Source organism: Saccopteryx leptura, chromosome 7 (assembly GCF_036850995.1).
Source record: "Saccopteryx leptura isolate mSacLep1 chromosome 7, mSacLep1_pri_phased_curated, whole genome shotgun sequence".
NCBI classification, from domain to species: domain Eukaryota; kingdom Metazoa; phylum Chordata; class Mammalia; order Chiroptera; family Emballonuridae; genus Saccopteryx; species Saccopteryx leptura.
This window is the reverse complement of record NC_089509.1, coordinates 110,928,630-110,946,524: the sequence shown is the minus strand read 5'-3', so window position 1 is coordinate 110,946,524 and position 17,895 is coordinate 110,928,630. Positions and strand designations below refer to the sequence as shown.

General features: G+C 39.8%; 1 protein-coding gene across 9 annotated transcripts in view; it reads right to left on the bottom strand.

The window, feature by feature from the left end:
* The window catches only part of AGFG1 (ArfGAP with FG repeats 1), an 80,211-nt gene that overhangs the window by 27,890 nt on the left and 34,426 nt on the right, over window positions 1-17,895 (bottom strand). For all 9 annotated transcript variants that reach the window (XM_066344974.1, XM_066344973.1, XM_066344980.1 and 6 more), the window contains exon 3: window positions 1,229-1,344. In XM_066344974.1, coding sequence (XP_066201071.1) covers window positions 1,229-1,344 — 116 coding nt within the window. The remainder of the gene's footprint in view (window positions 1-1,228; window positions 1,345-17,895) is intronic.

Below are 17,895 nucleotides of genomic sequence, written 5' to 3'. Positions count from 1 at the left end.
AAATTAAAATGATAAAAAGATAATTATATACTCATTTTAAAGAAATCATTTATTGACCCATGTTTTTACTCTCACCCCTTCTAAATATTTCTTCTTAAACTAAAATGTTGCTGGTATGTTTTTATCTATATTCAGACCTAATGTATCTAGTGGGGCTGAATATAGCCCAGGCTAATCTTGCCTTGCAAAGAGCAAGCAGTCTCCTCGAGAGAACAGTCAGAATACAAAGTTTGCAGAGCACAAAACTCAGAGCTACTTCTTTCTAATGTGCTCAGTGAGTGAAGGTAGAGAGAGTTCACAAACCACAGCAATACTCTCTCAGGACCAAAAGAGGCTCCTGACTGTAATTCTCTGGGTGAGAATAGAGTTGTTTTCCTCGGGAAACAACAGGGCATGCGCTTCTTCAGGATCTATTCTGTCTGTGACTCTCTCCTTCATCTTCGTACTCCTCCCCATAGGAAATATACTATTGAAGGTGGATAAAGAAACAACCAAGAGTTCATCATTAATGAGTCTTCATAAAAAGACTTAGGTTGTGCTCATATACTAAAAATTAAGAGCTCTAAGTAGTAAAACACTAGCTCTAAGTATATAGTCCCTGTTCTGCTTTTAAAGGGCTTACTAACCACATGTCCAACCTACTTTATTTCTTTATTAAAATTACCATCTGATAGATCTAGTTAGGGGAGTATACATGTTTCCTTCTTAACCAAGTAGTGAAATGTTTTCTTGGATGGGAAGTGAGGGATATTCCGAGCAAAGAGTTACTGCAAGATGGAATTAAGCAGCTGGACTGAGGGTGGACTAAACGAGAGTTTAAAATAGTGCCTAGTATTTAAAAGATACTATATAAATACTTGCTAAATGAATAAGTATTTTAGGAAAGAAGGCTTATAAGACTAAGACTGTCTAAAGAAGCTATCAGGGCTAGAAAAAGATTCAAAGGAAGGATCCCTAACTTTCCAATAAAGGGTAGGAGGCCTGGTAATTATAAGAAACAGGCTGCTGAATTAAGATAAAGCAGAAGTAAAGGTTTTTAGAAAACAAAACCAATAAAAAGCCAAAGTACAATGGGTATCTATCTTCCTACCTACTTCTTTATTTCCTATCTACCTGACCTGCCTACTTCCTTCCTCTCTCCCTCCCACCTTCCTTACGTCAGACTAATCTTACCCACAATTACTGTGATTTGGGGATCCTTTGCTCTAAATACAAACTATTCACTCACCATCTTTTCTTTTCATATTTTTCTTGTAGGAACTCTTTCACTTTTTGTGGATCCCTGAAGTCTGGAATTGCTGAAGATCTATCATCAAATAATCCTAGCCAAATCTGTTTACAGACCTTTGAAAAGAATTAAAAAAAAAGTGTTAAAAATCAACATCTTCACTTAATGAAATGTTAAGGGAAAATTATGATCTCTCAGAAAACTAACCTACTTAATTGTATTCATACTGCTTTCAATAAGGATATTTATCACAATGAGAAATAAAGATGCAACAAATGAACTAAATTTATTCAAATATGTTACAGTACGCAGTAAAATATTGGCAACAGCACCATAAAAAATTGTACCTCATAGGGAAACAAATAGCGAAATGGGATTTGAGAGGACCTGGAATTTTTTGGTGTTGGAATGATCAAAACTGTACTCCCTTAGCAACGCCATGCAACTTTTATGAGCCTCAGTTACCTCACCCCATAAACCAGAGAGAACTAGGCCAGCAGCAATTTCACAAACCCTTGACAGGTTCAAAAAAATCAGCCAAAAACAACAAACAAAAATTACTAGAATCATAAACAATTTACTATTGAAGTGTAACAGTAACAAAAATATAAGGCAGATACAACTCTAACTTTGTAGTTGCCTCCCTTTTTCTCACCCTAACGGCTAAAATAGGAGAACTGGAGATATTTAACTTTTTAAATAAATCAAAGAAATGAAATGATGCAGAAATCAAATAAGACGCAACATAAAGCAAACAATAAAGAAAATTTGATAAAGTGGCTTTCATCAAAATTAAAAACTGCTGCCCTTCATAAAACTTAAAAAATAAAAAGGCAAGCTACTAGCTGATAAAAAGTACTTGCAAAACACGTAAGAACTTGAAAAAAGCTGAATCCAAAATATATTTTAAAATTCTTAAACCTCAATTATAATAAAGACAAAAAACACTTTTAAAGATTGGGCAGAGAATTTTATAGCCACTTTACCAAATACACCGCCCAGCATCATTAGTCAAATGGAAAAAACAAATTAAAACAACATGGAGACTCAACTACATAGGATAACCATAGATATCACTAGAATGGCTTAAAAAAAATAAAGACTGACCATATCATGTGTAATAATGTAGGACAGTTAACTCAAGAATGTAAAATGGTACAACCACTTTGGAAGAGAACAGGCATTAAATATACACCTACCATATGACCCTGCCATCCCATTTCTAAATAGCTACCCAAGAAAAATAAAAGCATATGTCCACAACTCAGATTTGTACACAAATGTTTGCACCAGCTTTATTGATAATAGCTCCAAACTGGAAAACATCCATCAACAGTTAAATGTATAAATTTGGAATACCCAAGAAGGAGACTCATCAGCAATAAAAAATTAAAAAACAAAAAAAAACCTATTGATACAAGCAACTACATAAATAAACCTTACAATAATTATGTTGACAAAATCAGACATCCACCCCCAAAAGTACATACTGTATGATTCCATTAACTTAAACTTTTAGAAGTTACAAACTTATCTATAGTGATGGATAAGTTTGGATGCACTACAAAGGGACATAAGAAAATTCCGGGGGACAAATAAAATGTGTGCTAGGCTTATTATTGTAGTGATGATGGCTTCATATATGTCAAACTCATCAAATTAGACACAAGACCACAAGTTTCCAAAATTACATTATTTTAAAGATGAATTGTAACACTGTGAAAAGAACACAGTATCTAGCTTCAAAACTCTTGACAGAAACTTGAGAAATCAGAGAAGCAAAGCATCACCCTTCTCAATCTTACCTGCTCACAGAAGCAGAGAAGGGAGGACAGGAAAAAGAACCTACCCTTTTCCTCTCCTATCACAGTCCCAAGCATGTTTCAAAGCATTTCTTGTGGCTCCTCCTACTCCAGGCTCACTACAGAAACTACACGGTCATAAAAGTAGAAACAGCCGGCATGTCCCCCTCGAGGCGCAGACTAAGACAGAGTCTCATTATAAAAACATTACAGAGGCAAAGCCAGAAAAGTGCAGTCACCCAGTGATGGTAGAGCAGCTTACTGCCAGAAATACTATACACCCTCTAGGGACCCCGTTTCTGCAATAAATATTTAGTTACTTAAAAAGAACCACATAGGACTATCCTTAGGCAGAAAGCTGCCTAATAATTCTCCCAAAATGTAATTTTAAAAGATTCTTTGGCTTGACAATTACATTCATAAAGGAAAAATTAGAAGTTTTCTAATTCTTCTATTTTAAAAATTCCCAAACAAAAAAACAAGAGACATGATAATCATTTGTCCAAAGCCAAAGAATTAACTGTAACTGACAAAATCAGTTCAGGATACTAAATACTATAAACATTTAAGGCTTTACATTCCAAAACCCCTATTAACTACCACATACAAAACTTTAAATTAAGAGCAATTAATGAATAATAAATAATAATCGACATACAAATAAAAAGAAGATGTGTTGAAGACAGATCATAAAACTACTGTCCTGGCATCAGCATGAGACTATAAAGCAAGACGGAGCGTTTGATGGTAACATTTATAAATATTTGACATCAGCAGCCTGTAGGATTCACTCAAATTCTAACAGCAATGGTTCTGCTCCTGGTCTTGGACAGGCCAATCTACTAGGGAAAAATCACAAAACCAGCTGCGTGGGCCCACTACAAATAATGCTGTCTCTCTATCCCAGTTCCTTGATGTTCTAAGTCCGCTCTTATTTCTAGCAATGTTACCCCACAAGGGCTATTTCCTTGGTTGCTCACAATCCTACACCTACTTGCCACTCTTGGCAGTTGAGTTTTTTTGTTTGTTTGTTTGTTTTTTACAGAGACAGAGAGAGAAGGATAGACAAGGACAGACAGACAAGAAGGGAGAGATGAGAAGCATCAATCATTAGTTTTTTGTTGCGCATTGCAACACCTTAGTTGTTCATTGATTGCTTTCTCATACATGCCTTGACTGCGGGCCTTCAGCAAACCGAGTAACCCCTTGCTCAAGCCAGCGACCTTGGGCTCAAGCTGGTGAGCTTTCGCTCAAACCAGATGAGCCCTCGCACAAGCTGGCGACCTCGGGGCCTCGAACCTGGGTTCTCTGCATCCCAGTCTGACGCTCTATCCACTGCGCCACCGCCCGGTCAGGCTGGCAGTTGAGTTCTTACTCAAGTGAAGTGGCTTTCAAAATGGGATTCCTCAATTCTCTAGACAGCATGTGGGTCACCTAAAAATTTGACATAATGCACATTTTTAGGAGCCACACCAAGGCCCAGAAAATCAGAACCCCTGGAGGCAGTGTCCAGCGGTCTGCTTTAGTAAGCCCTCCAGGAATGTCTGAAACCAATGCTTTAGTCAAATCTGGACCAGCAAATGGAATCTTCCTCTCCATATATATGCTATATACAGCTTGCAGCATTTCTCAAAGCTGCTTAGCCACTAACCCTGTCATTGGGCAAGGCTCATTTAACAGAGACAGTGTTCCAGGGACACATCTGGGATAACCTCCCAGTCTCTGTAACTCCTTGTGACACATTCATATTATAGTCCTTGAAAAGTAGACTTCTGTTCCCACTATTCTACTAAAATTGCTCCTTCAAGTTTGCAGATTTACTGATAGGAAAGTATTAAGTTCTGTTTTCTGCTCGTTTTACTTTATTTTTTATTATGTTTTAGCAAAATAGTAAACATCACCAACTGGAAAGGGAGAGCTTTCCGAGGCTGAAGGACAGCATGACTCCACTAAACCACAGGCGGCGCTCGGGACCTGTGGCCAGGAGTCCTTAAATGTCACTAGTCACTACAGTGGTTCCCTCCAGTCTCACCTAGCTGTTTAGGTACAAAGTGAGGGTTGGCTTTCATCAAGTAAAATAGGGCATGAGTTAAAAGGGAGTGGTGAGAACACACCACGGAATCCAAGGTAGGCTAAGAAAAACAAAAACATGATGAAAATGATGGACAATAAGAAGTTTTGCTTCAGTGGACTGGAGGTGCTGACAGTCACCCTAAACTGCTGGAGTTAGAAAAATTAGAGGGAGTAAGCTGGGAAGGGGAAGCAGTCGTGGTCAGAGAACAGGACGCTTGACCTTGAAATCTGAGGTGATCTAGTTATTGATAAAGTCTGAAAAAGAATTAACACTCATTAGAAATAAGAGGTCAGAAACTGAGGAAACAATTATTATGATACTCATGCGGCGTGTACAGACACTGGGATGGGCAGACGTGATTAAGACCAGTGGAAAGAAGGTGTGCACAGTGCTAACATCTACACCAGGGGTCTCCAAACTACGGCCCGCGGGCCGCATGCGGCCCCCTGAGGCCATTTATCCGGCCCCCACCGCACTTCTGGAAGAAGCACCTCTTTCATTGGTGGTCATTGAGAGGAGCACATTGACAATCTCATTAGCCAAAAGCAAACACATAGTTCCCATTGAAATACTGGTCAGTTTGTTGATTTAAATTTACTTGTTCTTTATTTTAAATATTGTATTTGTTCCCGTTTTGTTTTTTTACTTTAAAATAAGATATGTGCAGTGTGCATAGGGATTTGTTCATAGTTTTTTTTACAGTCTGGCCCTCCAATGGTCTGAGGGACAGTGAACTGGCCCCCTGTGTAAAAAGTTTGGGGACCCCTGATCTACATGAATGAGGGGAGCTGACTGGTAGGACTGCAGCAAGGCATGCAAGTGATCATATCTCCTGACGAGCAGCATGGGACTGCGGACTAGAAAGACACTGAGGACCCCGTCCCTATATGCCAGCAGTTGGAAGGGCTGCCCACATACTGGAATTAGTTCGGATGGCCTCTTGGGAAAGGGGGTCGTCAGTCCGAACTCTGGTATTATGCAGGGTTGTGGTAGTTACGAGCCTAGACTGGGGAACCAGACTGCAAGAGTTCAAACTCCAACTCTGCTTAATGACAGTACCTGCACTTCACAGGACTGTTGGGAGGATTGAGTTACTACCTATTTTATCCTCAGAAAGGCAGACAGCATGAACCTGAAATACTACTAGTCATTATTCCTTTTGGGCCTGGTCTCTAAGTGGGCTGCAGTGGGTGTGCGGTGATGAAGTGAGCAGGGCCTGGGACGCAGAGGTGTCACCGGGAACAGGGGTGCAGGGTCCCCCTTCACTCCTGCTGCAGCCAGGACCACAGTGACCCTGAGGGCTCCCTCCCTCCTCTGAGCCTCTGCAGCACTCGGACCTCTCACAGCAAACTCCTTACAAACGGCCCCTATTATGATGACTGAGCATGTATCTCATTTCCTTTCTAAGTCCCCACAATGCTTGAAATAATGGCTTGTGCCATATTAATTGTTTAGTCAAGAGACTGATAATCCTCAAAAACAGATCTTTCAGAGGAATTAAAAATAAAATCACATAGCAGCCAAGAAAATACATTCATAAAAATTGTCAGAATTTTTTTTTCTTCGTCGAGGGCTAATCTACTTTAGAATTGCAATTGTAACAGTCACTGATAGAATCTAAAATATTTTAAAGTATATTTATCAGTCAGGACTTCCATAGGAAACAGAGAAACAGTTCGGGCAGTTAATAGATTATTTACAACGTGTTCAGTAGGCTGTGAGGAAGTGACAAGTGAAGTGACAAGTGACAGACTAGTGCCCCAGGGTTGTGACAGGGCCGAACCCCGCCACTGGCAGTGTTGGGGATGAGAGGAGGTCGGCAGACCCTTACACAGAAGGGCCACTTGGTGGAACAGCACGTCAATGGAAGGAGCTGCCAGGCTCTCCCACAGGGACCAAGTGAAAGAAAGCACCCAACCCCTCTCTCCTTCCGTCCTTGGATCTGCTGACACCATCCCGCTCAGGGGGACCCAACCAGAAGCCGGGCCAGACAAACAGCTGCCCAGAGCCGGAGCATGGTCAAGACTCAAGCTAGAAGAGCAGACGGAGATATCCCGACACAGTGCCCGAATCATGTCATCAATACATGCAGTGCCAGCAATTTAACCAACTCAGTTATTCACATCTGAAGTAGGAAACAACCATACCGATTCTTAACTGCTCATATAAAAGGTAGAAAACAGCGTTGTATCAAGTTGGAGAAGGAAAACAGATAAGGGTGGTGGTAATATAGCTTTGTAATCCTCTCAAGGACAGCAAAATAAAGCAGAAAATTGCTGGGATGATGTTGACATTTATTCAGGCAAACCCTTATTTTCACAAAAAGGACACAATGAATAAACGATGTGGCATGGCTTCTTGCAATCTCGAGGTAGAAGGATGTAAACATGGAGAGAGATGCGTGGATCTATGTATATACTAGATTTCATACTCTCTCTTTTGTCCTTTCTCTCCTTAGTGGAAAGACTGAGAATGACTGCCTCCTCCTGTGTGTGAGATAGAATTACACTATTTCATAATACAGCCCGAAAATACAGGAATAAGTAGAAGAACACTTAAAGAATTTGAACAACTAACTGACAGATATGTGAATTCCAAACTGCCCTCTTGATGTTCTGCTTATCTGTCATTATCCCTTACTGGACTATCCCCTGGGGACAAAGGAATTCCAGGAGCTGGCAAGCCACCTATACCAGGAGCATTCCAGACATACCAGGACTTCTGAGTCAACATCCACATACTTGAAATTCTTCCTTACCCTATAACATTCGTCCCCCTGGCTTGTACTGGTGCCCTTCTCCCCGGAGAAGTGCCCGGCAGGGTTCCTTTCTTCCTTTCAATAAAGTCTGTTACGCTGGTCTTTTCGGACTCCCATGGATTCCAACACTAACAACTAACTAATAGACACTTTTTGGAGGAAAAAAAAGGGAGCTGAAATAAACATTAAAACATAGGAAATACCATTAGAAGCCCTCTAGAACAGGGGTCCCCAAACTTTTTACATAGGGGGCCAGTTCTCTGTCCCTCAGACTGTTGGAGGGCCGGAGTATTAAAAAAAACTATGAACAAATCCCTATGCACACTGCACATATCTTATTTTTAAGTAAAAAAACAAAACGGGAACAAATACAATATTTAAAATAAAGAACAAGTAAATTTAAATCAACAAACTGACCAGTATTTCAATGGGAACTATGCTCCTCTCACTGACCACCAATGAAACAGGTGCCCCTTCCAGAAGTGCGGTGGGGGCCGGATAAATGGCCTCAGGGGGCCGCATGTGGCCCGCGGGCCGTAGTTTGGGGACCCCTGCTCTAGAGATCTCCCATGAATTTATACAGAATTCTATCGCCAATATTATTATTTTGCCCTGAAAATAAGAATCGTTTTGCCTAACTTTTCCCCCAAAAAATTACACCATCAGAAAGCTATCTCAAATATATGTCAAGACTCAAGTTAAATATTGAAAAAACAAGAACATTTTTAACATTTCCTACACTCAGCCAGCCTATATTTATACAGTATATTAGTATGACTAAGCTAACAGTCATAGGTATTTCTCAGTAACAAGCTAAAGAATATATACTCATTATATGCTTGCAGAAACACCACTATCCACATGCCTTATGCAAGAAACGGATAGTCCTGCATTTATCTTTTTAAGTGTGTGTTATGTGCCCTGGAAATGGCTCTGACCAACCCCTGGTGACTACGAATGAGTCATGTCCACCGTGTCCTGTCCTCAGCAGCCCTGCTCAGCTCCTGGGGGCTCACGCCTATAGCTTCTTCTATGGAGTCCATCCATCTCATACTTGGTCTTCCCCTTTTCTCACTGCCTTCTGTTTCTCCAGCCTTGCTGTCACTTCCCAAGTCCCCTGCCTTCTCGTGGTGTGCCCAGGCGATGTTTCAGGCTTAAGTGGCTCTAGGACACACCTGTTTCCTCTCTGGTGTCCACGTATGTACAGAGCACTCCTCTAGCACATTTCATATGATTTTTTTTTTCCTATCAGCCTTCTTCACTGTCCAATTTTTGTATCCATACGTAGTAACAGGGAATCTTTTTAGGACTGTGAAGGGGACCAAAATTTTTCCCTTTGGGATACTGAATTTAAGCTGGTTAAGAAACAACTGACCCTCCCCCTTACCTGCCCAAATGAATTGAGAAAAACCTGAGAGCATCACCTTTGCATCATGCCATAAATTCAATAGAGCAGACAGGGAGAAATCTGGCAAAGCCTGTTCTGAGACTTCCTTCCCTCTGTGTCCCATTGTTTCTGGTGGCTCAGTAAGAACTGGTTTACACCCTGTTTGCTCTTTCTTCTCTACCTGTGAATTGCCTACTTTCCCTTTGAAATCCTGGACCCCTGTTGTTCTTCTCCTTAACCCAGAAATGGCATATAAGCTTTAACTGCCCAGTGGGCTCCGGGTCTGACATCTGTGTGTACATCCCTAATACATTCTAGACATTTTCTCCTGTTAATCCGTCTCATATGCATTTATTAGCCCAGTCAGAAGAACTGGAAAAGGTGGGAGGAAATTACTTTTTTGCATTCTACAACTGTATGGTATATTCCATCTTAAAATTTGGTTTTATAAAAATGTTCCAGTAAGAACTGGAAAATATGCACCCGAGTCACTGAAAACATGCAGACAGGCTAAATGTGCAGATCACCGAGACTCCAGAGCCACTGTGAGTCAGAAACAAACTAAATATGTGAAAGATTATCAGATTCATGAAATATCAAATTCAATTAATTTAATCTTGGTGCTGTATTTATTTACTTATTGGTGACAGAGACAGAGGGAGGGACAGATAGGGACAGGCAGGCAGGAAGGGAGAGAGATGAGAAGCATCAATTCTTTGTTGCAACTCCTTAGTCGTTCATTGATTGCTTTCTCATATGTGCCTTGACGGGAGGTTACCGCAGAGCGAGTGACCCCTTGCTTTAAGCCAGTGACCTTGGGCTTCAAGCCAGTGACCTTTGGGATCAAGCCAGGGACCATGGGGTCATGTCTATGATCCCACACTCAAGCCGGCGACCTCAGGGTTTTGATCCTGGGTCCTCTGCGTCCCAGTCCGATGCTCTATCCCCTGCGCCACTGACTGGTCAGGCTTTTTAGTTATTTTTTACTATAAACACAAACTACCTATCTAATGGCTTCCCTATTACCATAAGAATTAAATTCTTTATCACAGCCAATGTGGGTCCCACAGGATTCTGGCCCCTCCTAAATCTCCAAACTCATCCTGTGTCATCACCACTCCTTCCAGCCGCATAAGCCTCCTCAGAAAGTCCTCCCTGACCAACGGACCCAGAGGGGCAACATCCCCAACCCCAAACTTCAGATTCAAATGATCACAACTATAATTTACTTTCATGCCCTTTATATCAGTTTCTGAATGAAAATTTAACGAAGCAGTAACCTTCTCTCTCTGATTCACCACTATTTGCATTCTCAATGCCTGACCCAGCAGACTCTAAATAAGTATCTGGTGCATGAGAGAAAGCAATTTCCTAACAGTCCTGTATATATATAAGTGCAAATTACGTTTTTTTCTTTTGTTTCTTCTGAAATATACATGCTGACATACAATATTTAGTTTACCAACTCACTCATGCAGAAGTAATAAATTAACTGATCTAAATTCTAATCCTATATAGGCCAGAGGTTAGCAAACTGCACCTCACAGATTCAATCTGGCCGAAGGCCTATGTTTGCAGCTCAGGTTCCACTGGCACACAGCCACACCCACATGTTCATCCTTGGTCCGGGGCTGCTTTGCTGGGCAGTTACAACAGAGACCATGGGCCGCAAACCTCAGAGTTGCTATCTGACTCTTTATAGAAAAAGTTTTCCTACCCAACTTCCCTGCAAGCATGAACTTAGTGCAGGGGTCGGGAACCTTTCTGGCTGAGAGAGCCATGAATGCCACATATTTTAAAATGTAATTCCGTGAGAGCCATACAACAACCGGTGTACTTTACGCATTCTCCAATAACAATTTGGTGTTGTCCCGGAGGACAGCTGTGATTGGCTCCAGCCACCCGCAACCATGAACAGGAGCAGTAGGAAATGAATGGATTGTAATACATAAAAATGTTTTATATTTTTAACGTTTTTGTTTTTTTTTTAAGATTTGTCTGCGAGCCAGATGCAGCCATCAAAAGAGCCACATCTGACTCACGAGCCATAGGTTCCTGACCCCTGACTTAGTATGATGTCATCTCAGTATCCAAGAATACGTACTAACAAATTTAAACAGGATAATAAATAAAAGCCTGTTTTACAGGCTGGTTATAAAAGGTACAGGGGGAATGACAGCGAGATAAGCATAAAGGAAGAAAGCCTCTCTGCAGGAAGAACTTTCCAGGAGTGAGGAATTTCTAAGGGACAATTTATTGGGTATACCTATTCCCTTGAGAACAAGAGAAAAAGTACCAAAGTAAGTTTCAGGGGAGAGTAATAGATATTTACACTTGTTTTCTAAATAACTGATAAGTACAAAAAGGTAGAAAAGACAAAGGAAGCAAATATTTAGAACATAAGAAAAATTTAGTGGAAATAGCAATAAAACTTACTTGCAAGTGTCTGTGGACTGTGAAGGAGACCAGTCGCTCTAATTCAGACACCTACTGTGGACACTCAGTAGAAGGCAGTATACACAACTCAGCATATCCCCCTGCCTTATTTCACTTAATGTCTTTAGTGTCAGAGCTGTGTTCCAGTCAGGCTGCAAAGAACCAAAATCCAGCCAAACCAGGTTGGATAAAACAAGTTGAGGGAAGCATACAGCAACGCCTGAAAACAAGACGGAAACTTGATGGGAACCTGGGTTGCAAACAGGAAGCCACTGGGGACCTAGGTAGTCTGAGTATCTGTTAGCAAAGCCTTCTGCATGCCCCCTCCCAAATACATAGATTATCACTTCTGTCTCTCATACTGAATCTAATCCCTGCTCTTGCTATCTTAGTACAATTTTTCTGTTTATTCATAGCCGGCACATGGCCCAACTACATACGCACTGCCCTTTTCGGCTCAAGTGATTCCCTCTGAAGTCAGTCTCTGTGAGCCTTAATTCAGTTTCTTAAGGGAGGTTCTGATTAGCCACTGGCCCTTAAGGTTAGGTGTCCATTTCTGGTCCGATCAGCAGTGTGTTTGGTGGTTTTCTAGGGTAGGGAGTCTTCCCCCTTTCTTCCTTGAGCGAGGAGCATGAGCTTAGTAAGTACCTTCCACCCCTAAATACACACATTTATTCATGAATGTGCTTTGTAAATTATAAAGTTTTATAAATGTAAACTTTATTTTATTTTTGAAGTCAGAATAATTTTGAGAAAAACTATCAGTTGCCCTACTTTTGCAAACTAATGTCACATGTAAATTGCCCTGGATGGTAACAAAACAATTGCTCTGCCTTTTCATTTTATTAGCTATGTCTTTCCCAAGTTTCCATGTTTTAGCTAGTTGCACCTATCAATTCACTTTTTTTAATTTCTTCCAGTGCTTTTAGTCTAGACTGGAGTCCTTACACATTTACATGTTAAATACAGCCAGCTATATTTCCTACTAATTTTTATATAATCACTTCTTTGTGTTTATTACTGTCTACCCTAAGTGTATATGTATCCTTAAACACTACAATATTGTTTTGACTGGTTTTTCTTATGAAATGTTTCTCAGAAAAGTTGCAAGAGTAGTAGGAAGAACTCCTATACAATCTTTACTCAGTCTCTAGCGCTACATCATCCTCTCAAAATAGATAAAATATTTTCAGATCCATTTAGAGACATGAATAAATGCATGTCTCCTAAAAATAAGGACTCTTTTATATACCACAGCTAAATGATCAAAATCAGGAAATCAACATTTTATATTATCCAATCTCTGGACTATTATCTGATCCACAGCCTATTTTAATAATGTCCATTACAGCAAAAGGAAAGGGTCCTCCTAAGTGCAGAATCCGTAACTGTCCTGACCCTCCTTTAATCTGGGAAAGTTCCTTAATCTTCTTTGTCTTTCATGACTTTGCTCTCTTTGAAGAGTCCAAACCAGTTATTTTGTACTTTCTTCTTTCTTTCTTTCTTTCTTTCCTTTCCCTCCTCTTTTCCTTCCTTCTTTCTTCCTTCTTTCCCTTTTCTTCTTTCCTCTTCCCTCCCTCCCTCCTTCTTTCTCTTTCTTTTTCTCTTTCCCTCCCTTCCCCCCTCCCTCCCTTCTCTCTCTCTTTTATCTCTCTTCTCTCTCCTTCTTTCTTTTTTTGTGACAAAGAGACAGAGAGAGGGACAGACAAGAAGGGAGACAGATGAGAAGCATCAATTCTTCATAGCAACACATTAGTTGTTCATTGATTGCTTTCTCATATGTGGTTTGACCAGCGGGGTATAGCAGAGCAAGTGACCCCTTGCTCAAGCCAGCAAATGTATGCTCAAGCCAGATGAGCCTGTGCTCAAACCGGAGACCTCAGGGTTTTCAACCTGGGTCCTCCGTGTCACAGTCTGATGCTCTATCCACTACGCCACCGCCTGGTTAGGCTGTACTGTTTCTTAATTTAGGCTTCCTCATGATTAAATTGACATTATGCATTTTGGGAAAATATATCACATAAGTTGATGGTGTATGCTTCTCAGTGCATCATGTCAGAATGCACATAATATCAATTTGCCCCATTCTTGGTGATGGTCCAACTTTGATAACTTAGTTAAAATGATATATGCCCGATTCCTCCAGAGTAAAGTCACTAATTTTCCCTTAAGCATTAATAAGAATCTTGTAGGGAAATATTTTGAAACTATTTTCTATATTTTTATGGCTTTATATTTTTAACTTTCCAGTTTTCCTGAAATTTATTTTGGTATACACATTGGTTAACATTCTGTTCTACTCTCCATTTGTTGAAAAAGCAATTCCTCCCACAATGGACTGCTGACCTTCAGTTATTTTATAATAATGTCATATATACATTTAATATATATAAAGATTACAGTATATCTCAGGATCTAGTCTATAGATCTGTGCCTATTCTTTCACTAATTTCAGATTGTAATTACTGCAAGTTTATATTGCACATTATTGTCTATAAATATAGAACTATATTTAGTATCAAAGTAGAGCCAATCCTATTTACTCTTCATTTTGCAAATTCTTCCCAGTTAAGTTTTATTCCATTCTTTTGGATGAAATTTAGAATCATTTCCTCTAAAAAAATCATTCCGCCACCAGTGTTTTGGTTCCAACTGGTCTGTGAAGCCTCCCCAAGCAAAACATCCTCATTCCCAAAGACAGTCTGAATCTGATAAGAAAGCTTGCCAAGGACAAATTAACCAGAGGTTTTTACACTTCTTTCTTGCCACAGAGTATTAAGTTTTTTACATTTTCCAGAACACAACAAGAATGAAAGAGGAGCTGAGCAAGGGAACAGAACAGTCAAGCTGGTCTGATCATCTTTCCTGCAGAACTGTGTATTAAGAACAGTTCTACTTATTTGTCTTGATATGAAATAACTGTTTGTGTATTAGTCATGGTTTAGGGATGGCATTAATACCAGTGTACCACCTCTAACATGAACACTACTCATTCATTGTTTAGGTCAACCTAAGGCTCAATGAGAATGATTGATCTGTAGTGACAGTCTATTGTCCGGTTGTCCTGGTAACTAAACACATTCATTTGCCAGGCAACTGACTAAGGTTGGGAATGCAGCCTTCTGGCTGAAAAACAGAGACTAACTGGCCCAAACGCAGAACAAGCCTCTGAGACATAAACCTGGTATGTACCATATTCTGTGCAAAACAATGAGAAGATCATTTAATTTTCTTTGAACAACTGCAAATATATAGGTGGCTTACAGGTTAATTTAAAAAAAAAAAAAGAAAAAGAAATATGCAGGCAAAGCTCTTCTAACTAAAAATTGAGATTTGCAGAAGAGGTGAATTTTTAAGAAGGTTTCCAAAACATTATCTCAGTGTCTAAAGGGGACAATTTGAGCATCAATAACAGTAACTGCAATGGACTGAAACATATCAAATACTAAATAACTTTATTATTTTGAGAACAGTTAAATACTGAGGACCACAAATGGCTTTGTTTATGTGCACTATATCTACTGATAGTTGGGAAGCAGTTTTAATGTACTTACATAGCAATAAAACAGCTGCGTATTAAATTCACTTAGCATAATACCCCGTAGGTTCATCCATGTTATTGCGAATGATAAAAATTCAGTCCTTTTTTATGGCCAAGTAATATTCCAGGGCAGGGCAAAAGTAGGTTTACAGTTGTTTGTATGGAAAATAATAAAATAAGTAATAAATAATAATAGAAGAATAAACTCTGGGCTTTGCATATTCACAACTGTAAACCTACTTTCACCCCACTCTGTATGTACCACATCTTCTTTATATAATCATTTATCAATGGACACTTAGGTCTTGTTTTCTTATCCATTCAACCACTCAGTATCTTTGGATTGGCATATTACTTACATTTAATATAATTATTAATAAGCATATAGTTTCTGCCATTTAATTATTCATATTTTTCTTTTTCTTCTTAAAGAAGTTCCTTTAACATTTCTTGTACTACAGGTTTGTTGGTGATGAACTCCTTTGTTCTTTCTTGTCTGGAAAGCTCTTTATCTCTCCTTTGATTCTAAATGACAGCCTTGCTGGACAAGTCATCTTGGTTGTAGGTTCTTCCTTTAATTGCTGTGACTGTTTCATGCCAATCCCTCTGGCCTGCAGTGTCTGTTGAGAAATCAGCTGACTGTCTTACAGGAGCTAACTTGCAGGAAACTGATTTTTTCTTGCTGCTTTTAACATTCTCTGTCTTTAACCTTTGCCATTTTAATTATGATGTGTCTTGGTGTGGGCCTCTGGGGGTTTATCTTGTTTGGGACTCTCTGTGCTTCCTGGGTTTGTATGTCTGTTTCCTTTGCCCAGATAGGAAAGTTTTCTGTTGTTTTTTCTTCATATAGGTTGTCAACCCTTTGCTCTCTCCCCTTTCCTTCTGGTGCCTGATATGATGCAAATGTTGTTACACTTGAGGTTGTGCCAGCAGTCCTTAAACTATCCTCATTTATTTTAAAATTCTTTGTTCCTTTTACCTGTTCTGACTGGGTGTTTTCTTGACCTCCAGGTGGTTCTAAAGGGCGGCTGACCTACAATCTGGCTGTAATGTTGGTGTGGTCACGAGAGCACAACACTTACCTACTCTGCCATCTTGACGGGAAGGCTCAAAAATAGCTGTATTTTCTAAAACAAAAATATTACTGAAAGCAGTGGCACTGTTTTACATTTCTGCAAATTTCATTAATACCTGGATAAAGAGAAGACAAGTGATTTCTCATCTGCTTCTGTATTTTTATGTAATGTCTCTGGAAAATACTGTATACTCATAAAAATGGGAGCAAAACCAGCAAATCGAATCTCAGAATTGTTAAAATTTTCTGACTTCATGAAACCCCTAAAAAGGTCTTGAGGATCCCCCACAGGTTCCCAGACTATACTTGAAAAGTCACTAAATTAGAATATCACAATTTTCCAATTTCTAATAAATGAACATAGGCATGGAGTTAGTATTAGCAGCTAATATAACCACTATCACCCCCGTAAAAATGTTTCTCCATAAAAAAACACACCCAACCTATAAAACAGTAATACTTCCCCCTTCCTCAAAATAACTGTGGATCTTAAGAAGCTATTAAATCCGCCTGACCTGTGGTGGCACAGTGGATCAAGTGTCGACCGAGAATGCTGAGGTCACCGGTTCAAAACCCTGGGCTTGCCTGGTCAAGGCACATATGGGAGTTGATGCTTCCTGCTCCCCCCCTTCTCTCTCTCTCTCTTCTCTAAAATGAATAAATAAAAATAATTTAAAAAAAAAACAAAAACAAAAAAAGGAAGCTATTCAATCCAACTATCAATTTACAGGTAACTGAGATGACAGAGTGACTCTGATCTGACACTACGCAGAAGAATCTGGGAAACCCTGAACAAATGGCTGGGCTTGGAGAGGGAAGAGGGAAACAGGGGAGAGGAAGGAGGAAGACAGGATGGACAGGAGTAAAAAAGTGGAAGTGAAACATATAGAATAAAAAAAGACTTAAAAGATAAGTAGAATACACTCTGTAAATAGTGTCAGATTCAGTAGTGTCAGAGCGGCTCAAATTAAAACCCAGCTCTCCAGCAGATAAAAACTCTGGACACATTATAAAATCTCTCAAAAGATTCTAGAAAGCAACCACAAGCACACTGGAGTCGAGTTGTAAGAAAGCAGGAACAGCACTATGTATTTCCTGTCTCAGCACTTGAAAGTAAGTCCCAGTGAGGGCCAAGCAGAGGTGCTAAAACTCAGCAGCAATTCATAATGCTTGAAGACAGACTTCACCACCACCACAGCAACCAGAAAGGAGGGGTAAATCCTAAAGGAGAGAGACCCCGAGAGTAAGGGCTGTACCTTGTATATCAACTTTGCCCGAATCTCTGGCTCCCTCTTTGACCTACATGCGAGTGCCAGACTGACTCCCAGCAGTTCAATAAGAGAGTAAAAGGACTGAGTGGGAGTTTCAGCTTGCACACACCAGGAGGAGCAGAGTTTGTAAAGTAAACATTGAATAAAACAAGCATAACCGACTTTTTGAAAAAACAAAAATGTTTCTCCATAAAAAAACACACCCAACTTTTAAAACAGTAGTTCTTCCTCCTTCCTCAAATTAACTGTGGATCAGAGGCTCAAATTAACACAATACAGAGGCTCTATTCCCTAGCATTTTCAATATTCTGAATATAATCCAA